At 40.9% G+C, this 25,954-nt stretch overlaps 1 protein-coding gene across 1 annotated transcript in view; it reads right to left on the minus strand.

Annotated features, from left to right (window-relative positions):
• Positions 1-25,954, minus strand: part of LOC139759175 (sodium/glucose cotransporter 4-like) — a 74,100-nt gene that overhangs the window by 33,089 nt on the left and 15,057 nt on the right. Inside the window, exons 4-8 of the mRNA XM_071681223.1 lie at positions 18,861-18,920; positions 15,929-16,033; positions 11,559-11,748; positions 6,101-6,312; positions 3,755-3,863 (exon numbers count right to left, since the gene is read on the minus strand). Coding sequence (XP_071537324.1) covers positions 3,755-3,863; positions 6,101-6,312; positions 11,559-11,748; positions 15,929-16,033; positions 18,861-18,920 — 676 coding nt within the window. The remainder of the gene's footprint in view (positions 1-3,754; positions 3,864-6,100; positions 6,313-11,558; positions 11,749-15,928; positions 16,034-18,860; positions 18,921-25,954) is intronic.

Consider the following 25,954-nt stretch of genomic DNA (forward strand, 5'->3'; position numbering starts at 1 on the left):
TACCCCTGCCCCACAGGAAATAGCATCGCCACCCCCCTGCTTCAGCGAGGTAGCACCAGGAAAACAAGACAAAAAACGTCAAATTTGTTCACACTCAGTCTCTAGCTGTCATGTGTAATGCATCAAAGCTACAGCTCCCTATCCACATCCAAGCCCCAAAGACCTTTCCAAGGTTTACCCCAGACACTTCACAGGCCCTCATTCTGTCCATTGACAGCAAGTTGAATCCGGTATATCACATCATTCCAATTCACTCTATTCCTTGCATGCCTCTCACCCTTTTGTATGTTCAGGCGCTGATCGTTCAAAATCTTTTTCACTCCATCCTGCCACCTCCAATTTGGTCTTCCGCTTCTCCTTCTTCCCTCCATCTCTGACATATATATATATATATATATGTATATATATATATATATATATATATATATATATATATATATATATATATATATATATATATATCCTCTTTGTCAATCTTTCCTCACTCATTTTCTCCATATGTCCAAACCATTTCAACACACCCTCTTCTGCTCTCTCAACCACACTCTTTTTATTTCCATACATCTCTCTTACCCTTTTATTACTTACTCGATCAAAACCACCTCACACCACATATTGTCCTCAAACATTTCATTTCCAACACATCCATTCTCCTCTGTACAACCCTATCTATAGCCCATGCCTCGCAACCATATAACATTGCTGGAACTACTATTCCTTCAAACGTACCCATTTTTGCTCTCCAAGATAATGGTCTTTCCTTCCACACATTCTTCATTGCTCCCAAAACCTTTACCCCTTCCACCACCCTGTGATTCACTTCTGCTTCCATGGTTCCATCAGCTCCTAAGTTCACTCCCAGATATCTAAAACGCTCACTTCCTCCAGTTTTTCTCCATTCAAACTTACATCCCAATTAACTTGTCCCTCAACCCTGCTGAACATTTACTCTCAACTTTCTCCTTTCACATACTTTTCCAAACTCAGTCACCAACTTCTGCAGTTTCTCATCCAAATCAGCCACTAAAGCTGTATCATCAGCAAACAACGACTGACTCACTTCCCAGGCCCTCTCATCCACAACAGACTGCATACTTGCCCCTCTCTCCAAAACTTGAATTCACCTCCCTAACCACACCATCCATAAACAATTAAACAACCATGTGGACATCACACACCCCTGCTGCAAACCGACATTCACTGGGAACCAATCACTCCTCTCTTCCTAGCCGGACACATGCCTCACATCCTTGGTAAAAACTTTTCACTACTTCTAGCAACTTACCTCCCACAATATATACTCTTAAGACCCCCCACAAAGCATCTCTATCAACCCTATCATATGCCTTCTCCAGATCCATAAATGCTACATACAAATCTATCTGTTTTTCGAAGCATTTCTCACATACATTCTTCAAAGCAAACACCTGATCCACACATCCTCTACAACTTCTGATACCACACTGCTCTTCTCCAATATGATGCTCTGTACATGCCCTCACCCTCTTAATCAATACCCTCCCATAAAATTTCCCAAGAACTCAACAAACTTATGGTTCTGTAGTTTGAACACTCACCTTTATCCCCTTTGCCTTTGTACAATGGCACTATGCATGCATTCTGCCAATCCTCAGGCACTTCAACATGGTCCATACATACAATGAATATCCTTACCAACCAATGAACAACACAATCACCCCCATTCTTAATAAATTCAACGGCAATGCCATCCAAACCCGCCACCTAGCTGGATTTCATCTTTCACAAGGCTTTCACTACCTCTTTTCTCTTAGCCATACCATTCTCCCTGACCCTCTCACTTCACACACCATCCTGACTAAAACACCCTACATCTGCCCTCTATCATCAAACAACTCAACAAACCTTCAAAATACTCACTCCATCTCCTTCTCACTTCATCACTCTCTGTTATCACTTTCCCCTTGCCCCCTTCACTGATGTTCTCATATGCATACAGACACATATGCATACATACATATACTATATATACACATACGTATATATACATGTACACATTCATCCCTGCTTGCCATCATCCATTCCTAATGCCATCCCACCCCACAGGTAAAAGCACAAATGCATGAAAGAAAAGAAGAAATATTAACATAGCATACACAGGATTGCTAAAGAATGGATGCAACTGAAAGAGACTTTTTCTTTGTCTGTTCTTGGTGCTGCCTCACTAATGCAGGAAACAGCAAACAAGAATGAAAGAAAATATGTATAATTTTGTTCATAACTGCTTCTCTTACTTTTGCACAAGAATGTCAGAAACAAATGAACAGCAGTCTTATTTGCACTTATTCACTCTGCTCTTATGTATAAAGCACAAAAACCAGCACCTACCACTGTAAGCCAAGTTCCACTGATTAATCCATGGCTTATTTTGACTACTTCACATGCCCTGGTTCAATCCATCAAGAACACACCACCCCTCCATATCACAATGATCCAATCATTCTATCCCATTTATACCTCTCAACCTCCTGGACGTCCAAGCCCCGATATCTAAAACCCTCTTTCAATCTATCCTTTCATTTTCCCCTTGGTGTTCTCTAACCCTTTCCTCTCTCCACTCCTGACAAATAGGTCCATTTTGTCAATCTTTCTTTCTTTATTCATTCTCTTCATGTCTGAACTATTTCAACACACCCTGGTCAATTCTCTCAATTAGACCCTGCTAACTCCTACATCTCTCTCGTACTCTGTCATTCCTAATAAAATCAACTCCTCTTCACACCACATATTCTCAGGCATTCATTTTCCAAAATATCCACCCTCTTTCTCTCTTTTGCATTCAATATCCAAGAGTAATATCCATACAGCATTGTTGAGATTATCATACCATCAAAAATAACCATCTTTGACCTGACATTGACCTATTTCATCTACAAACACTGAATAAATAACTGAGGACCTTTGATTAATTTCTTGTCTCTTTTTCTCACCTAGTTTCCTTTTCACCCAAGATGGCCATGAGTGAAGCATATTTTGCCTATGCCATGTCAGTTCCCATAAAAAAAATTTTGAGACACCGTTTTCGTTTTCATTACCCATTAATACTTCTCATTTTCAGTACCCACTAATATAACTGCCAATGCTACAGTAGACATGTGCCCCAATTTGACCTGAACTCTACAGGTTTACATCAACTGAGAAAAAGGGGAAATTCCAAAATAAAATCATACATCATTCCCAGCACCACATACTTTAAGGCAACAGTGACAAATATACAAGACAAAGCCACCTTCAAGCTATTATGAAGCCACTGCCTCCTAAGAAGGATATACACTTGTCCTTGTAATCAAACATGCAATTACAGAAATTGTCCAAGTATACCTGAGCACTCCTTTGAAAAACCAGAGGCAACACAGAGTCCATCAAATGAGAGAAATATGGATAAGAACAATGAAAAAAGGACTGTTTTTGTAAGGAGAGCAGAAACAAATACAGAAGGCTAAAACAAAACTCAAATGTGAAAGATGTATTACTATCAAAAGCTAAAGAAATGACCTTAATCACAGACGTGGTGTGTGGAGACTTCATAAAGCCAATCTTCCACAGCACCAAATTCCTAGTTCTTTATTTTGTGCCTAATTTACTTATATATCTCTTGGCCTATAACCAAATAATTAGATGTGATTTATGAATTAGCATGCAAAAAAACATACAAGCTACTGTCACTTAATATAACAATCAAAATTTTTGCACATAAAAGAAAGGCTGTCATTACCTGGAATAACCATAATGAAAAGTGGCAAGAGCTTAACATAACCAGCAAAAATGGTAGCACCCTTTGCATGTGAAAGGCTGCGAGCCGCCATCACACGCTGGACCATCATCTGAAGAGAATTGTTTACAAATCACTCAAATTACATTAGGATTTCTGAGTTACCTAATCACATAAACACTTTAAGAAGTGAAATCATAAAGCATTTACTACAGCCCAATAATTCTCCACAAGGTGAAATATTGCAAAACCAGAATGAGCAGTGAAAAGCTTTAGAGCTGCAAAAGTTTTAGGTATTTGGGGGAGATGAAGAGTATGGAACATAAGTGGGAAGTAGGTAGTAGCTGGTAGGCAGTTATTGATTAGGGAAGTATATTACTGGTGCTACTCGCCTAGATATTGAGAGGCCTAGTAATGGCTGCATAGTGAGCCAACACTTCAGTAGTTGTCAAGATGCACTCCTCTGACCCAGGTAGCCATCTTTTCCTACTGCCTCACCCACAAGTGGACTGCTGCTATTCTGTCCACAAACATACTGTCTCTCCTTGTCACAAATAACATTTGACAATATTTAACTCACACAATTCATTCTTTGCAACTCCAGAATTTCCTGCAGTGGGCACTTTGCGCTAGCCCTGCCTCTTGACAAAATGGTAGGAGCAACAGATAGAAGCAGTAGGTAGGAACGTTAGACAAGAGCTTTGGGTAGAAACATTAGGTAGAGGTGGTAGGTAGCAGCATTAGCTAGGAGTATTAGGTAGAAGTAGTACACTGCAACATTAAGTAGGAATATTAGGTAGACACACTAGGTAGTAGTTGGTAGGAACATTACATAGGTGCCTCTGTAAACTGCACTAGAGTTGCCCTCTGCCAGAGGCCTGTTAAGGGTGATGCATAATGGGTAAGAAGCAGCACTGGAGTTCAACAGGAAGGGTGACTCTTCTGACATGACTACTCCCATGGAGGAGTTTCCAAAGGGAATGGGCATCAGATACATAAGATAAATTGATAGATGGACAAAAGTAGAAAAGCATAAGTTGAAAGTCATGTCTGGTAGGGAAGAAAAACTGGTGTGCCCAGGGGAATAGGAAGACCTTAAGTGCAAAGTATTTAAGAAGTTGAAATGATGTACAGCATTAACACATGGGTTTGTACATGTTAAAAGTAGAGGATAACTTACGTCTTGCAGATGGAACAGACAAAATAATCCTAGTGAAGAATAATAAAGTCAACTGAATTTTAGATATGGATGAACCTTTTATGATGGTAAAGTCATTTAGAATGTACGGCAGCTAACTGGCCAGAAAAGAGTATGAATATGTACATGTGTATAAAAGCATATGTCTGTGTATGTGTATGTATATGTTGACATACAAATGTATATGTATATCAACATATACATATGAGAGACCAAATTGGGGGTGGGAGGATGGAGTGAAAAGATTTCGAGTGAGCTTGAACATGCAGGAAGGTGAAAGGCATGCAAGGAACAGAGTCAATTGGAAAAATGTGGTATACTGGGGTCGACATACTGTCAATGGATGGAACCATGGCATGTGAAGCGTCTTGTGTAAACCATGGAATGTTTTGTGGGGCCTGGATGTGAAAAGGGAGCTGTGATTTCGGTGCATTATACATGACAGCTAGAGACTGAGTAAGAACGAATGTGGCCTTTGTTGTCTTTTCCTAGCACTACCTCGCACGCACACGGGGGAGGATGGTGCCATTTCATGTGTGGTGGGGTGGCGATGAGAATGGATGAAGGCAGCAAGTGTGAATGTGTACATATGTATATATATGTATGTGTCTGTGTATGTATATGTACATATACGTTGAAATGTATAGGTACGTATATGTGCGTGGGTGGGCATTTATGCATATACATGTGTATGTGGGTGGGTTGGGCCATTCTTTCGTCCATTTCCTTGCGCTACCTCACTAACACGGGAGAAAGCGACTAAGTATAATGAAAGAATATGAATAAATAATAAATAAAATATATAGTAATACAGTTAAAAATACAAGAAAAAGAGGCAAAACATGGGCATGATGGAAAGCAATTTTTCTTTTACATGCCAGAGGAATTGCTTTGATAAAGTACAATGGAGATATTTTACATGACCATCAGGAGGTGTGAATGGAGACTTAGTCTCATGTGATGAATCTGGAGATATTTTACATGACCATTAGGAGGTGTGAATGAAGACTTAGTCTCATGTGATGAATCAATTCAATATGCAAGGTGAATTAAGAAATACTTGATAAAGTGGAAGACCATGTTTCACTTACAGACCCAAATACAGTAATGGGTTGAGGAGATGTATAAGCTAAAAATAATAGAAAACTCACCTGATCAGTACACCAATACCATATGGAAGAAGGCATTTGGCCTAATAAGAATGCAGGCCAGGGAATGTCACTAACATTGGGGTCAGCATCTCTTAACATCCTCCAAGAATCAGCACGAGGGATCCCACATGTTGAGTTTGCTACAAGCTTCTCAGGAATTGCAGCTAAGTACTTAGTCTGTAGTGCTGTGTATCCTCCCACTTCCTGTAATCCTGAAAATTTAGAAAACACAACTAATTATAATGTACTGTGCTGTTTTTTTTTTTTTCATACTATTCGCCATTTCCCGCGATAGCGAGGTAGCGTTAAGAACAGAGGACTGGGCCCTTGAGGGAATATCCTCACCTGGCCCCCTTCTCTGTTCCTTCTTTTGGAAAATTAAAAAAAAAAAGTACTGTGCTGTATTTTAGCATATTTTTGAAGTTAAAACTATTGTTCTTTACAATTTGTTTTTCTAACGAAAATTTTATAGTTCTAACTCAACTTTTATGTGATCTTCAAAACACATGAACATATAGTACATGGAAAATAAACAGTACAGTACTCTGAATATTGAAAAGGTTTCAATCTGAAGTTTATAATTATACTTATTTTCATCTGATCATATGCAGACTTACATCCAGATCTGTCTTCCCTCCTTTCTAGAACTATCTAACTTTAAGGCAAGACATAATGAACAAGGAGGAGGATTCATAACACTGATACTCTTTTACATCTCACTCACCAACACCACTTAAAATATAAAATGTATTAAAAACAATGACAACATTCTTGAAATATAAGCCATACAAATTAAACTACACAACTCTTATCACATCATCATCAATGCCTATATACCTGCTATCACCATCTGCTGTAATAAATACATTCCAACTACAGTATTTGACCAAGGATGGGCTGTTTGATATCTGTTCCTTTCTCTATACCTCGAAGCTTTGGAACTCTCTACCTTCTCATGTCTTCCTGAATAACTATGACATTGCACTTTTTGAAAGACAAGCTTTTCACTTCCTCCAAAATTCATACATTTTTCCTTTGCCTCTTCTTTTTCTTTTTCATTAACCTCTCCATAGTTCAATTGAGGCTTGGCCTTTATGTGGACTTTAATCTGTGATTGGAGTGTCCAAAATAGAAAAAAAAAATCACCCATCTATGTGGATGATTTCATTGCTCATTATCCTACATGCCTTAAAACTCATACCCAAGATCCCCAAAGTGAAATATGATACATAAACCTACTGCATTCTTAAACTTCTTCAGCCTACTCAACCAACTAACCAGAATTCCAACCATTACTTACAACATCTAATGTCACCAGTCATTACCGTTGCAAATCAGCACTGCATACATACAATAACCAACTGAAGGAGACTCTCTGACAACTTTCTCATTTTGATAGCCCTTTTAACCCACTGAATACACACAGCCACCAAAGAATATGCAAAAGCCACAGAAAAGCAAATTCACCAGAATTCACATTATATAAAGAATCCATGCTCCAAGATTTCATCATATGTAATTTCCATTGTGACACAAAGACATAGAGAGAAATATATCCTAAGCTCTAAATCTTCATGATATATAATTTCCCATCCCTAGACCAAGCTACATTACTAAAACAATAAGAGGTATACACCCCAAAGGTACTGAAATAAATGTAACCCAAACCTCTTCCTACATGATAAAGAAGTAATAAAGCAAAGAAATATGCTCACACAAAACTACTCACCATCAAGAATGATCAACCAATAACTTCAATCTCTAAGCAACATTAATATCCTAATCACTAAAAAGCACAGATCAAACTGGAACTTTCGTTAACCACAAAACAGCAACCAACTCTGGCAAGTGATAAAGAAAAACTACAGCCCTCATACATGTACTTTTAAATGCAAATGAACAACATCCCTTTTCCCAAAACACATACAAACACATTCATAAAATACTCCTAAAAAATACACTACTAACTAACCACACCCCTAAAGAGGGCAGTCATAAGAAACTTACACAGAATCCACCCTGGAAGAACTCCTGACCCACCATTCATTCTCACTGCAACATACTCAAAACAAAGAATTTCCCAGCAACAGGCCCTGATAGCATATCAGACTTCCATACAAAAAACATAGGCCCAATTGCAATGCAAGCACTTACAACTATCTCCAACCAATCCAGGTTGCACACAAAATCCTAAACATATGGAGACCTGACAACACAGCACCCATCTTAAAACCCTTGAAAACATCCAACTCCCCCTCCTTCTTTTACCCTACATCACTGCTGTCTTTAGTAATCAAACTCCTCAAAAAACAGATCTAAAAGACAATCAATCAAAATAACCTGCCCACACCAACAAAGTATGGCTTTAGACTCAATCATTTCATTATCATACTACACACAAATCTCACTCACCACATCCTAGATGGCTTTACCCATCCCCAATACATTCTTGCACAAGAGATGGTTGACACCATCCTTCCCAAAAATAAAAAAAGAATCATGACCCAACTTTATAGCTGGCCACTATTCACACACAAGGACTTCACCTCCATAATCCTCAAGCTCTACACCTGAGTTCCCATGGAACTGTTTTCTCCAATTTCATCAATCTCTTCCTGAATGACTTATAATTTCCTGCAAACTACAGTAAGCAAATAACCTCATATGCAGATAACTTGACAATTGCATCACAAACCCTGACACTACCCATAAATGACAATATGTAAAAGCACATCATGCAATTAATACACAAAATAGAATGTCTGCATTACCAATGAAATCTACCACCATTCTCTTAACCAAACGAAAGCCTTGACTCTAACTTACACCCTTCAGTCACCTTAAATGGTCAACTTCTCCCACTGAACAAAACTTCATCCACATCAGGCATCATGCACAACACACACTATTCATCACCAAACCATAAACATCAACCCAAAGGCTACAAACAAAGCTTCATAAAAGATACAGTACAAACAACCAAACTAAATGCATACTGTGCTTGATTTGGAGATGAAAAAAATCCTCAGAATCATTTACAAACAATTCATCCAATCCACCCTAAATCATGCTCCTCCTGCCTGGTCATCCACTGACAAAAGCAAACATAATGAAACTGCAAACCACACAAAGCAAAGCACTTGGAACACTCACTAGCTGTCTAGCAACCATAAACATTCAACACCTGCATATCAAAACAAAAATATTTGTACTACAATCCAAATTTGATATGCTTAATATGGTGGATGGTTATGGAGCGGGTTGGGTGAGAAAGGCTTAGTACTGTTGTGAAGACATGAGTACTGAGCATACCAAGATGGGACTGCAGTAGAATTATATTTTCTTCATTAGCACTCAGGTCTTCATAACAGTACTAAGCCTTTCTCAACCAAACCACTACATGACCAACCACCAATCTTCAGGAAGAAATAAAATGTTTGCCCTTGCTTCACACTTCGACAACCTATCCTTACAGAATCCTTCTCCTCGACAAACTTAACACTAACAAAACACATGTACACCAAAATGACCCAATAAGCATTAGATAACTGTCATCTCAACACAAGTCTTAATAACTTCATTAGACGTACACCCATTTGAAATCATACTCCACACACATGTATGAGTTCCATTTTCTCATCTGCATTCTGGGCACTTCCCATCTCTTCAGCACTACAAATACCAATTACATGTATCATAGGACCCCTCATACCCAAGATAAAACTTCCAAATTGAACACTTACTCCTCTATTGTCCTGTGTTCACCTATAAATACACTCAACACTATCACACTCACTTGAACTTTGGTCCCACCTCGATGATTTGTCTGGCTTTCTGAGTGCTGATGGAGACCTAGAAAGTGTTTCCAACTCAACTTGCACCATTCACCCTTAGCTCATGATCCTATACAACTTTACAATGAAAGTGAAACTTCTGTTCACTCTTGATCAGTTCATTCAACTGTTTCCCACCACATCTCTCATATCCAGTTACCCAAGTTACATTCATTTTTGTTTATCATTAAGGCAGTGGATCAGTAACCACTGCTATCAATTATTCAACAAAAATAATAATGATCCCTCTGTAATCCTTAAGCTGTACACACACATCCTCTCTATGATTCTGGAAAACAGTCAACATTCAGTGAACTGTTTTTCTTTTGCTCCATTTATAATTCTTTTTGTTATTCATTTCATACGTGAAGAAATTGGATTTTCAGACTGGCATAAGAAGGATACTCCTCTGACTGACAGAAAGCTATATTAGTGGAAGGAAAAAAGGGACATAAGTCAGATAAGCCCTCTCGAATCAAGCTGGGGCAAGCAGTGGTGTGCCGCAGGGCTCCGTCTAGGGAATAATGCTCTTGTTAACATTACCCTAACAACCCCTTAGACCCTTTCTCCTAGGGTTCTTCACGCTTCAAGGGTACAGCACATTCAGTACCAGGGAAATTATGGACTCCACTGGAATGAGGATTTCTTCAATGAAACTGCACTCCTAAGATACAAGCCTGCCTAAGGAAACTTTTCATTCACAATGTAACTACAAGCAGGCAGAGTTTAGCAACTCCCTGCTCTATGTGACCTATTCAAATGAATAGCCTGTAGAACTGGGCTCATACTTGAATATGCTTCCAAATAATGCCAAGATCATCAAAAAATTAAAGAATACTGAGGACTCTATCAGATAACAGAGGGATCTAGGAAAGCTCCAAGGTTAGTTTGATAAATGTACATGGGTGATGCAATTAAACCTAAGTAAATGCAAAGTAATGAGAATGGAAGACAGTGGAACAAAGGCCTTGATATGAATGCAATCGAGCAGGAAACAAGTTACAAGAATTTGTATATGTTAGGAACCTAAGGGTTGACATTGTACCTAACCTATCGCATGAATGCCGGTACAAAATGTCTGCATGCATATATCAAAACTACATCTGAGGACAAGGTTATAGAAATAATCAACAAGCTACTGACAAAATATATAAATCACAGTATATATTATGGAATATGCTTCTTACATTGGTCATCACCCTTGAAGGTAATTAAAATAAGAAAGACAAGTTACAGGGAAAGGTTTAAAGTTTTGACTTTGCCCATAAAGGAAGACAAAACTAAAGAGACACTTGATCATAGCCTTAATTTGTAAACCAGTTTGACAATGTTAACAGTCAACAGTTCAAAGTGAGATGCAAATATAGAGCATCCAAATGCTGTCATGTGCTTCTAAGCAAGTATTTTAGTAACAAAAAGATTAAAAAAAATACTCTTTTAGCATCACAATAGCTATGGAATAAAACATAAATGCTGACAATACAGAATTCAATATAATTCTGTGATAGCAAAAGTTTAAAAGGTGGGGCCTTATAAGTGTAGAATTCCTTCCCCACTCTGTATAAACAAGGTAATCATAAGTAATCACAATGAATTACATGACAAAACAGATCTGTCTATCTCACCTTTGATCATAACATAAATGGATCCAATAATCATGATGAAGAACTGCAATGTATCAGTGTATATGACAGCTGCAAGGCCACCAAAAAGGGTGCACAGGGCAGTCATCAGTAACAGCGAGATGATGGGCACATACAAATTGTTCACTCTTAAGGCCTGCTGAATGAAGATAGCACCAGAGTACAGGTTGACCTGATGGGAAGAAGAAAAATCGAAGTAGCAATCTTACTGCAAACAGTAACTACAATGATCCAAAGATGCAGAAGAATGACACTTTATACTGATAGATGATGGGTATGAATGTATTCTAAATCATACACAAGCGCATCCACTCCAATCCAATCTCTCTCTCTCTCTCTCAGCTAACTAACCAGCCATAGAGCCATTCTCAGTACTCTCCACCTAAACTGTTCTACCTGGTGCATTCACATGGTATAGCAACTTGCCACTTTTGATATATTTCATGAGGAAAAAAGGTGTTATAATCATTCAGCATCCTGCTGTATGTGGGTATATATATATATATATATATATATATATATATATATATATATATATATATATATATATATATATATATATATATATTTCTTTCTTCTTTCATACTATTCGCCATTTCCCGCATTAGCGAGGCAGCGTTAAGAACAGAGGACTGGGCCTTAGAGGGAATATCCTCACCTGGCCCCCTTCTCTGTTCCTTCTTTTGGAAAATTAAAAAAAAAATGAGAGGGGAGGATTTCCAGCCACCCGCTCCCTCCCCTTTTATATATATATATATATATATATATATATATATATATTTTTTTTTTTTTTTTTTATACTTTGTCGCTGTCTCTCGCGTTTGCGAGGTAGCGCAAGGAAACAGACGAAAGAAATGGCCCAACCCCCCCCCCATACACATGTATATACATACGTCCACACACGCAAATATACATACCTACACAGCTTTCCATGGTTTACCCCAGACGCTTCACATGCCCTGATTCAATCCACTGACAGCACGTCAACCCCGGTATACCACATCGCTCCAATTCACTCTATTCCGTGCCCTCCTTTCACCCTCCTGCATGTTCAGGCCCCGATCACACAAAATCTTCTTCACTCCATCTTTCCACCTCCAATTTGGTCTCACTCTTCTCCTCGTTCCCTCCACCTCCGACACATATATCCTCTTGGTCAATCTTTCCTCACTCATTCTCTCCATGTGCCCAAACCATTTCAAAACACCCTCTTCTGCTCTCTCAACCACGCTCTTTTTATTTCCACACATCTCTCTTACCCTTAAGTTACTTACTCGATCAAACCACCTCACACCACACACTGTCCTCAAACATCTCATTTCCAGCACATCCATCCTCCTGCGCACCACTCTATCCATAGCCCACGCCTCGCAACCATACAACATTGTTGGAACCACTATTCCTTCAAACATACCCATTTTTGCTTTCCGAGATAATGTTCTCGACTTCCACACATTCTTCAAGGCTCCCAGAATTTTCGCCCCCTCCCCCACCCTATGATCCACTTCCGCTTCCATGGTTCCATCCGCTGCCAGATCCACTCCCAGATATCTAAAACACTTCACTTCCTCCAGTTTTTCTCCATTCAAACTCACCTCCCAATTGACTTGACCCTCAACCCTACTGTACCTAATAACCTTGCTCTTATTCACATTTACTCTTAACTTTCTTCTTCACACACTTTACCGAAACTCAGTCACCAGCTTCTGCAGTTTCTCACATGAATCAGCCACCAGTGCTGTATCATCAGCGAACAGCAACTGACTCACTTCCCAAGCTCTCTCATCCCCAACAGACTTCATACTTGCCCCTCTTTCCAAAACTCTTGCATTCACCTCCCTAACAACCCCATCCATAAACAAATTAAACAACCATGGAGACATCACACACCCCTGCCGCAAACCTACATTCACTGAGAACCAATCACTTCCCTCTCTTCCTACACGTACACATGCCTTACATCCTCAATAAAAACTTTTCACTGCTTCTAGCAACTTGCCTCCCACACCATATATTCTTAATACCTTCCACAAAGCATCTCTATCAACTATATCATATGCCTTCTCCAGATCCATAAATGCTACATACAAATCCATTTGCTTTTCTAAGTATTTCTCACATACATTCTTCAAAGCAAACACCTGATCCACACATCCTCTACCACTTCTGAAACCACACTGCTCTTCCCCAATCTGATGCTCTGTACATGCCTTCACCCTCTCAATCAATACCCTCCCATATAATTTACCAGGAATACTCAACAAACTTATACCTCTGTAGTTTGAGCACTCACTCTTATCCCCTTTGCCTTTGTACAATGGCACTATGCACGCATTCCGCCAATCCTCAGGCACCTCACCATGAGTCATACATACATTAAATAACCTTACCAACCAGTCAACAATACAGTCATATATATAAATATATATGTATATATAGAGGATGTGTGGATCAGGTGTTTGCTTTGAAGAATGTATGTGAGAAATACCTAGAAAAGCAAATGGATTTGTATGTAGCATTTATGAATCTGGAGAAGGCATATGATAGAGTTGATAGAGATGCTCTGTGGAAGGTATTAAGAATATATGGTGTGGGAGGCAAGTTGTTAGAAGCAGTGAAAAGTTTTTATCGAGGATGTAAGGCATGTGTACGTGTAGGAAGAGAGAAAAGTGATTGGTTCTCAGTGAATGTAGGTTTGCGGCAGGGGTGTGTGATGTCTCCATGGTTGTTTAATTTGTTTCTGGATGGGGTTGTTAGGGAGGTGAATGCAAGAGTTTTGGAAAGAGGGGCAAGTATGAAGTCTGCTGTGGATGAGAGAGCTTGGGAAGTGAGTCAGTTGTTGTTCGCTGATGATACAGCGCTGGTGGCTGATTCATGTGAGAAACTGCAGAAGCTGGTGACTGAGTTTGGTGGAGTGTGTGAAAGAAGAAAGTTAAGAGTAAATGTGAATAAGAGCAAGGTTATTAGGTACAGTAGGGTTGAGGGTCAAGTCAATTGGGAGGTAAGTTTGAATGGAGAAAAACTGGAGGAAGTAAAGTGTTTTAGATACCTGGGAGTGGATCTGGCAGCGGATGGAACCATGGAAGCGGAAGTGGATCATAGGGTGGGAGAGGGGGCGAAAATCCTGGGAGCCTTGAAGAATGTGTGGAAGTCGAGAACATTATCTCGGAAAGCAAAAATGGGTATGTTTGAAGGAATAGTGGTTCCAACAATGTTGTATGGTTGCGAGGCGTGGGCTATGGATAGAGTTGTGCGCAGGTGGATGGATGTGCTGGAAATGAGATGTTTGAGGACAATGTGTGGTGTGAGGTAGTTTGATCGAGTAAGTAACGTAAGGGTAAGAGAGATGTGTGGAAATAAAAAGAGTGTGGTTGAGAGAGCAGAAGAGGGTGTTTTGAAATTGGTTTGGGCACATGGAGAGGATGAGTGAGGAAAGATTGATCAAGAGGATATATGTGTCGGAGGTGGAGGGAATGAGGAGAAGTGGGAGACCAAATTGGAGGTGGAAAGATGGAGTGAAAAAGATTTTGTGTGATCGGGGCCTGAACATGCAGGTGGGTGAAAGGAGGGCAAGGAATAGAGTGAATTGGACCTATGTGGTATACCGGGGTTGACGTGCTGTCAGTGGATTGAATCAGGGCATGTGAAGCGTCTGGGGTAAACCATGGAAAGCTGTGTAGGTATGTATATTTGCGTGTGTGGACGTATGTATATACATGTGTATGGGGGTGGGTTGGGCCATTTCTTTCGTCTGTTTCCTTGCGCTACCTCGCAAACGCGGGAGACAGCGACAAGAAAAAAAAAAAAAAAAAAAAATATATATATATATATATATATATATATATATATATATATATATATATATATATACTTGCTCGCCTTCATCCATTCCGGCTCTACTTCACCCCATAGGAAACAGCACACTCACTCCTCTCTCCAAAACTCTTGCATTTACCGCACTAACCACCCCAACCATAAACAAAAACAAACATGGTGACATCGCACATCCCTGCCGCAGACAGACCTTCACTAGGAACCAATCACTCTCCTCTCTTCCCACTCGTACACATGCCTCACACCGTGGATAAAAACTCTGCTTCTGGCAACTTACCTCCCACACCAAATGTTCAACAGTGTAGCTTTGACTAATCATAAGCTTGTTAGTATCTTATAAATATACTCAATGAGTTCTGCAATAGAGTCTAAAAAGATAATCTTTATAGCAATTTTGGCATTCAGCAGGAAAATGACTAGCTTCATGTATGGAATGACTTTCCTGCACCTCTATGAAGATATATTCCAATAAGGTCCACAAAACATTTGCTAAAAGATTTGGGGGAAGTTATACTCACTGAGATCTTTGTGAAAATGTAGAGGATAAGTGACAGTAATGCAAGATAAGTCTGGATCCTACGGCCGCCAAACCTCTTCTTCGTATACTCTGGCAAAGTGTTCACCTGAAGATCAAGTTCTGAGTTAGTATTTGCCATTTCCTGAGTTAGCGAAGTAGCGTTCCAGAACAGATGACAGCCTTAGAGGGAAATTTACCCATATAGCCCCTTCTCTGTTTCTTCTCTTTATTACATACTTGAGTAGCTGTTTCCCGCGTTATTGTGGTAGCGCCACGAAACAAAGGCCGCATCCGCTCATATATATATATATATATATATATATATATATATATATATATATATATATATATATATATATATATGTTTTGGACAACCACATGTTTACCAAATGGCGTCCTAGCTTCGTCTCTTCGATGTATATCAACTGACTGTTATATCTCTCTCTTATGTCTCCCCTGATGATGTGATTATTACACGAAAAAGCACTTGGGAACTTTTCGTGTTTCATTTTCCCCGTGGACTCACAGGAATATATATATATATATATATATATATATATATATATATATATATATATATATATATATATATATATATATATATATATATTATCCCTGGGGATAGGGTAGAAAGTATACTTCCCACGTATTCCCTGCTTGTCGTAGAAGGCGACTAAAAGGGGAGGGAGCGGGGGGGCTGGATAGCCTTCCTCCTCGTTTTTAATTTTCCAAAAGAAGGAACAGAAAAGGGGGCCAAGTGAGGAGTTCCCTCAAATGCTCAGTCCTCTGTTCTTAACGCTACCTCGCTGACGTGGGAAATGGAGAATAGTTTGGAATATATATATATATATATATATATATATATATATATATATATATATATATATATATATATATATATATATATATTATCCCTGGGGATAGGGGATTAAGAATACTTCCCACGTATTCCCTGCGTGTCGTAGAAGGCGACTAAAAGGGGAGGGAGCGGGGGGCTGGAAATCCTCCCCTCTCATTTTTTTTTTAAATTTTCCAAAAGAAGGAACAGAGGGGGCCAGGTGAGGATATTCAAAAAAAGGCCCAGTCCTCTGTTCCTAACGCTACCTCGCTAACGCGGGAAATGGCGAATAGTTTAAAAGAAAAAAAAAAAAAAAAAAAAAAAAAATATATATATATATATATATATATATATATATATATATATATATATATATATATATATATATATACAGAGGTATAAGTTTGTTGAGTATTCCTGGTAAATTATATGGGAGGGTATTGATTGAGAGGGTGAAGGCATGTACAGAGCATCAGATTGGGGAAGAGCAGTGTGGTTTCAGAAGTGGTAGAGGATGTGTGGATCAGGTGTTTGCTTTGAAGAATGTATGTGAGAAATACTTAGAAAAGCAAATGGATTTGTATGTAGCATTTATGGATCTGGAGAAGGCATATGATAGAGTTGATAGAGATGCTCTGTGGAAGGTATTAAGAATATATGGTGTGGGAGGAAAGTTGTTAGAAGCAGTGAAAAGTTTTTATCGAGGATGTAAGGCATGTGTACGTGTAGGAAGAGAGGAAAGTGATTGGTTCTCAGTGAATGTAGGTTTGCGGCAGGGGTGTGTGATGTCTCCATGGTTGTTTAATTTGTTTATGGATGGGGTTGTTAGGGAGGTAAATGCAAGAGTTTTGGAAAGAGGGGCAAGTATGAAGTCTGTTGGGGATGAGAGAGCTTGGGAAGTGAGTCAGTTGCTGTTCGCTGATGATACAGCGCTGGTGGCTGATTCATATGAGAAACTGCAGAAGCTGGTGACTGAGTTCGGTAAAGTGTGTGGAAGAAGAAAGTTAAGAGTAAATGTGAATAAGAGCAAGGTTATTAGGTACAGTAGGGTTGAGGGTCAAGTCAATTGGGAGGTGAGTTTGAATGGAGAAAAACTGGAGGAAGTGAAGTGTTTTAGATATCTGGGAGTGGATCTGGCAGCGGATGGAACCATGGAAGCGGAAGTGGATCATAGGGTGGGGGAGGGGGCGAAAATTCTGGGGGCCTTGAAGAATGTGTGGAAGTCGAGAACATTATCTCGAAAAGCAAAAATGGGTATGTTTGAAGGAATAGTGGTTCCAACAATGTTGTATGGTTGCGAGGCGTGGGCTATAGATAGAGTTGTGCGCAGGAGGATGGATGTGCTGGAAATGAGATGTTTGAGGACAATGTGTGGTGTGAGGTGGTTTGATCTAGTGAGTAACGTAAGGGTAAGAGAGATGTGTGGAAATAAAAAGAGCGTGGTTGAGAGAGCAGAAGAGGGTGTTTTGAAGTGGTATGGGCACATGGAGAGGATGAGTGAGGAAAGATTGACCAAGAGGATATATGTGTCGGAGGTGGAGGGAACAAGGAGAAGAGGGAGACCAAATTGGAGGTGGAAAGATGGAGTGAAAAAGATTTTGTGTGATCGGGGCCTGAGCATGCAGGAGGGTGAAAGGAGGGCAAGGAATAGAGTGAATTGGAGCGATGTGGTATACCGGGGTTGACGTGCTGTCAGTGGATTGAAGCAGGGCATGTGAAGCGTCTGGGGTAAACCATGGAAAGCTGTGTAGGTATGTATATTTGCGTGTGTGGACGTATGTATATACATGTGTATGGGGGGGGGGGGGGGGCCATTTCTTTCGTCTGTTTCCTTGCGCTACCTCGCAAACGCGGGAGACAACGACAAAGTATAAATAAATATATATATATATATATATATATATATATATATATATATATATATATATATATATATATATATATTGTACTGATCGCCGTTTCCCGCGTCAGCTTTTGATCGAGGAGTCTCCATTTGAATAGTGTATAACAGCGTACATCGTCAGCCAGCATTTAATGTATTCGAGATCGACCTACAAGAGGCAGAAAACGGAGCAGGTCTGTAAATTGTACTTACCCCACTGGCAATGAAGACTGGCAAGAAGACCCAGCCCAGCAGTTGCAGTAATACCAGAGCCTGCGGCAAGCAAGAAAAAAAACCTGTCAATGGCACTCCATATATGTATGTCACATCTGTGCAGCATAAGTGCAATTTCCAGTGCTTTAAGTACTGTCCAGTAATGCAGGTGTTAAAAAGTAACACTGCGAGCTGGGAAGGATCTTCGCACACGTTCTAACTCCCGATTCCGCTTGATCTGAATGGTGATATTTGCACACAGCAGTAATCTGCACCTTGATGAGCGTTTATCACCTGTTTTACATTTATTGTCTTAAAGGTCTGTTAGATCCAGCCTCCCAGCTTTTTCGGGATGTGTTTCTGTTAAGTTCGCCGAAAGATGGCGACATCATTCATCTAAAGTCTTTAATCAGCGCTCCTGAAATATGATGGCTCTTGTTTCTACCTTGTGTTCCATTCCTTTCATTCTTTCGCTCCCTCCATAGGAAAGAAGTTGGACATTTTTACCATTAACGTGTTCTTGTTAACAGCTTACCTGGATATGATGTGTTTAGACTCCTAAGAAAAATAAGGTAGAAATTTATCCAACCGAACTTTGTCCTTGAAAAGCGCGGCGCCGATGTAGACAACAGCTTCTCATCATTGCAAGAAACTTGTCACCATGAAATCGAAAACTACCGAGTTTAATCAACCTAATACCAGTTGACCTGGCAAATGAATGAATCAGCAGGTTGTGAAAGATGTCCAACGGGATGACAAAGACAGATACAAGCACGTAATAAGGCAAGATAATGTGATGCAAAAAAAAAAAGCACAAAAAACTGCCTTGATAACGACGATTCTATATCCTCTCGGAAGAATGGCGTTCCTCATCCCTTTCGGAGAACATACTAGTGAATATATTAGGTATGCCTTGGTAAGACCTTGGCTGAACTAATGTGGGATCATAAAGAAACACACCTGCATCGCTCTCCATGGGCTCGAGGTTACAAAGGCAGGATATAACCACAAAATGGTATTCTGCATACAAAAGTATCTTGCTCCCATTCCTCCACTTCTTTCGAGAGATTTTTCTCTAGATGATCAGAAGTGGCCTTAATAGGTTTGAAAGTTACCAAACCCTGTAAAAGATAACCTATTCGGGTTCCACGCGCTCAATCAGGGAACGGCCCTTTTGGGGACGCAGTGGGCGCGTCAAAAGGGAGGTTCCAGATCTGACTGAATACATCATACACAATATCTTTGACAAGGTTTGACAAGAAGACGTGCTCAAGTGCATTCAACAAATATGCACGAATGGTTGGAGTTTGTCTGCCATCTCTACTCTGCTCCTGATTGCAAGGCTGATGTTAACAACGGCCCAAGTTATCCCGGATGGAGAAAACAGAAAATCTTCAACCAACGACGAATGCTCTCCAGTTACATTATGCAGGAGCAAATCAACAGGTTGTGGTTGGAAGCAGACAAGCACAATGATCGTCGAAGCGCTGGGACTGCCATCGTCAACATGAGGATGGAAGGATGTCTGCCACAGGGTACATGTCATCTGGATAACCCTGCCTACCGGGTAAGACGTCTGCATCGAGTTAGTTGCTTGTGGCTGCAGGAAGGAATGCAAAACCGGCGACAACATCCTCTCCAATATCAGCAAGTATGCATCCCTGCTTTGGGCATAACACCAGAAAAGCACGACTGGGATCATATAAAGTAACTGCATATCTATACGTATGATATACTACATATTCATATGTATATACGTATACTGACCTCGGTTGTAACAAATAGGTGCATGTTTGTTGAATACTCTTGAACACGTCCTGCCAAACCAGGTCTAAGGGTTGGATGTCTGACTTAGGTATAAATATTTGCAGTCGCTCACGTCCCATTAATTCTTACCTACATCACCTGTGCATTCATTTCCTCACGCTCCCACAACTCGTTTTTCCATCACAAGTCCCACACCATTTCTTGCTCTAGTTCTCTCACCAACCGCGGACTTTACCCCCCAACCATTCAACCTACTACTTCAAAAAAGCCATAAGATCCAGGTTTCTCTCACCAAGTACGAGATTTCTCTCTCTTCATACTGGAATATTAAAATGAAAATAGCGATGGTTGCCTAAACAGAACGACTGCTACACGACGGTGGGTAACACGACGAAAAGGGATATGCATGCACGAAAACAACGACAGCTTCACAAGATGCACGACGAAAATAAGGACCAGGTTCCGGAAAGCCTCAGTATTTGAAGATACCAGTGAAAGCAATGTGACGACCACAACTGCTGGTAAGCACACTAATAAGCTGTGTCCCACACCAACGCTCTCTAATGCCCATGACGCCAGTGTGCTTAGCCGACACAAACATAGCATCTGCTGCTCATTACAGCAACCACGAGGCTGTCTAACCTGCGCCTTCGTAGCAACTCAAAAAGATTCGTTCTCTCTTCCTAACTTAACCTGCAGTGTATATTCCGAGTCACGGTGACTAAACAAGCCGCAGTGAAAATTCAGAGAAGAATGTTTGTTTGTGTGTGATTACCTTATCCTGGGCCTCCATCTCATTGTGACGTTGCTTCGCACAGCTCTTTCACGTGGTTTCGCGAGACTAAGGCCCTTGACGACAGCTCAGACATTATTTCAGCTGTATCTTTTTATGTCTAAACTGTCAGTGTATTATCAAGCTCTTGTACGCTCATCTTGTAACAACTGCGTTGCGAACAGTGGTAGTTTCTTTAATCTTTCTTGCCTCATGATTTCGTTAGTTTCTTTTGTCTTCTATTCAAATAGTTCCTTCTCTTCTCCAAGCTTGAACTGGTCGTTATCCGTACACACGAAAACAAAAATAAACTTAAGATTTAGGTTTATGTGCTTCTTTCTGTCCTGTGGTGTCTGGAGTTGGTTCAAGGCCACCATTCCCTCCTTGCCTGCAGATTACATCTTTCGATTTCAGACCGTTTTTATTAGCAACTCGAGCGTCTCTTGAAGTGTTGAACAAATTTGTAATGCATATCCTGATTTTGGTCTAATAAGTGCAATGTATGCATTTCTGAATACTTCTTTGTCCAGCGATTCAAAGGTAATTTTGATACTAACCATTATAGTCAACGTATATAAATATATTCGACCTTCACAGCCATTCTCTAACTCTCATGCGCAACGCACAGACTATACAGGTCCCTATCCACAAAGGACACCATGACCTTTCCATGGTTTACCGAGGACGCTTCACTTGCCCTGGTTCAGTCCATTGACAGTACATCGACTCCTGTATACCACATAATCCCAATTCACTCTATCCCGAGTATACCTTTCCCCTTCTACATGGTCAGGGCCGTTGTCCCTTAAAATCTTTTTCATAACATCCTTTCATCTCCAATTTGGGCTCCCCATTCTCCTTGTTCCCTCCACTTCTGACTCATGTATCCTCTTTGTCAACCTTTTCTCAAATCATCTGCAGCTCTCTCAGCCACATTCCTTTTATTACCATAAATCTCTCTCAACTTTTCATTACTTACTCGATCTTCAAGCATACCCATTTTTACCCTCCCAGATAACGATCTCTCTCACCACATATTCAGAACCTTCGTCCCCTCACCCCACACTATGGCTCACTCTTCTTTCATGGTTCCATTCGCTGTCATGTCCACTCCAAGTTATCTAAACACTTCACTTCCTCCAATTTTTCTCCTACCTAACTCTTCTCTCAACCATGTTGAACCTTGCTTCTATTCACATTTATTCTCAACTTCTTCCTTTAACACACTCTTCCAAAAGCAGTTACCAACTTCTCGTCTGTTGCTCGAATCTGGCTCCAGTACAGTATCATCATCAAACAATTAACTCACTTCCCAAGCTCTCTCATCCCCTACAGACAGCATACTCGTCTCTCTCTTTTCAAGACTCGTATTTACCTCCCTCATCATCCCATCTATAAACAAATCAAACTACCACGGTGACATCATCCACAATTATTACAGAAAAACCTTCACATGGAACCATTCACTCTCTTCACTTGCAACCATTCACCCTCCTCTCTTCCTATTCGTACACATGCCTTACACCCTTGATAAAAACCTCATTGCTTCTAGTAGTTTTCCTTACACAAGGCATCTCTATCATACAAACATACACACACCGCAGCTCACGTCACGTTCCCACTCACATATCTGCTTTAAACTGATAAGTAAGCACTGTTAGTTTGGCTATGAGCCAGCCACGCCCTGTAGGGCACTCGAACTTGGGCCTGTTAGATTGGTGGGTGTAACACTGCCGACACAGAACGGAGGCTCTTACATCTGTGGGTTTGTGTTGTACTCCAGTGTCTATTGCGTTTACAACTCATCTACATCGGGACAATTATGAACTATATGTGAGTGATTTTGAACGAGGCTGATACTATCAGAGATACACAAGGAAACTGGTGAAATGATGCAAATGCAGCCAAACGTGCTTGAACAATGCTAGTGGGACAAATCAAGTAAAATGAACACCGACTTCGCCAGATCTGCGGGCTGAAGGTGGTAATACTTGAGCTAAACTGGTGGACCAGAGATAATGAACCCTAAGGTATGGATATGAGGAGGGTTGGGTGGAACGGAGCCAGCAAGCACAGACAGGCGGGCTGAGAATGGTTTGCCAGTCATGAGTGACGGAAGAACACTACGACCCCAACACTAGCTGAGCAAGCCTAGCGGGTCCAGTCTGCAGATCAAGCAGGGCTGTGTAGACAAGCTGGCTGGCACTAAACTGCTTGAGGAAAATCGAAGGGCCGACACGGACTGGGCAAAACTAGCGCACCAAAAACTAGCGGGCAAAAATCAATGGGCTAAGAAAGGCTTAAGTAAAACTAGCCGGAAATGACTGTTCGACCAAAACGTCTGAAGCCAAAACTGTGTAGGTAAAAACCATCGTTCCAGGACCTCTAAGGCAAAACTGATGGGCCACGGCCGGCTGGCCAAAACCGATAGGCGGAGACGAGGTGACGACAGCCGCTAGGCCAAGACTGGCTTAGCAAAACCAGCGAGCCAGCACATTCAACAAGGTCAACACTGTAGGGCCATGGTCGATAAGCTTCCAAGCGGAGGGACAAGAGTGAAAAAAAAAACAAAAAAACAGGACAACTCTCCGATGAAAAGAGAGAGAGAGAGAGAGAGAGAGAGAGAGAGAGAGAGAGAGAGAGAGAGAGAGAGAGAGGGGGGGGGGGGGAAAGGTGGTTCTCAACTTCCTAATTCATTCCGTCGGCCCAGTAATTCAACCTCTCACATGACACGATATCATACAGGTCCACAAAAAACAATTTTGGAGGTGTGCAATTCGCCACAGAAAATTGTCACGTAAACAATCTTCCCGTCCTGTTATTATACAAGTGAAAGGAACTTCAGTGTTTCAAAATGCCCGAACGCGGTAGGGGTGCGACGTAAAGCGGGCTTTCATCTGTTGGTAACAAAATTTCACGTTTTCAGTCGACGCAAAAGACTCGGTGTAAGAACGCTAGTACCTTACAGGTCAGGTCAATGGGCTGCACGTCGTAGTCAACGGCAGTAACGCCAGACTTAAGACTAAACAAGGAGTCCTCAGATCTCTCGTCTATCTGCCCTCACCGTGAAAAGATCCACTCAGTCAAGCTTCTTTGTTATCAGTGAGTAATATCATAAGTGGCGGAACAGAGGAGTCACTGTTGTAACAGAACACACCAAACATGACTGAGCCATTCAGATACACAAGCTCACTCGCTGTCCCTGTACCCGATCCACCTTCAATATTGCCCTTACGAGCATATGCGCAGGTACAATACTGTTACTGCTTTAACAGGATTTTCATGTCTTCTAATTCTAGTACGCAATCGTCATCCTGTGCACACACACACACACACACACACACACACACAGACCAATTCTACATATTCTCTAATAGAAAAAAAAAAGGGGGGGAGGCGCTATACATGCTTAACCCCTTTAGCACATCGGTGCCACCCTTGATAAAAGACGGTACGGCTCTTGAACACGACGGTATGACCCCTGGGTATGAAGGCTCAGCCTTTCAGCAAGCCATTCAGGGGCTAGGTACCGTCGTGATCAGTGGCCACCGCCAAGCACTGCCAGTTCTGCGATTTCGGCAGAAGGACCAACTTTGCTGCCCTCAGCAATCCTCAGTGTGCTGGAAAATACGAGACATGATCAATCATTTAGGGTACATAACCAGCATACCTTTCTCTTCCTCGGGAGTGGGTTAGTATGTCATATGGAATACTCTATGGGTTGATTACAAGGAACCCATATAATTTAGATAAGACCACTTCACCACTACGATACCTTACTATGACGTAATGTACTTGGTGGTGTTGAAGGTTGGGTGGGGTTGGGTGTGTGGGGTGGGGTGGGGATATGGGGTCACACAGTACTAAGACAGTGAACTCCAAATGTCCAAGCACACTGCGTCCTTCGCCGACTCGTAAGCCCTGTAACACAAGACCCACTGTGAACCCAGCTCCTAATTTCTGATCACGTATGGCGGGACCTGCTGCTCCAGATGTCAAAGCCGCTGATGCCCTGACGTCCAACACAATACCACACAAGAAGCATCACTGCAAAAAATTTTGGTTGTTCACAAACAAAAGGACAAATCACTGAAAAAAGAGCAATGGATCTGATGTTAGAAATGAGAAAATTGTGGGGGTAGAATGGTTTCCACATGTAGATTTACAGGAACCCTCCCCCCATCGTGCAATATTAAATGAAATCCAAACAGTGTGGGAGGGGCTTTGAAGATGGGAGAGATTTAGGATCAAATATAACTAGCGTTGTACATATATGGGCCAATCTAGCCTACCAGAGCCAGTTAGGTTAAATGATTCCTTCATCCTGTCAAACAGCGTAAACAGAAAGAGGTTTGTTCAATCTAACCTTCACGAAGCACAAGATACACTGGGCTGGCCCTAGTTAATTCAAATCAAGTTACGTTGGTCAAAATTCGCACAAAAAGCTCGTTATATTTTAGACCCATATTTTCCTAGATGCTCAACGCTCGACCCAAATTGTGGGGTTTCATCTTAAGGTTGCAGGATCACAGGCTCATAGTCCCACAACTGGATC

This window comes from Panulirus ornatus, chromosome 32 (assembly GCF_036320965.1).
Source record: "Panulirus ornatus isolate Po-2019 chromosome 32, ASM3632096v1, whole genome shotgun sequence".
NCBI lineage: Eukaryota > Metazoa > Arthropoda > Malacostraca > Decapoda > Palinuridae > Panulirus > Panulirus ornatus.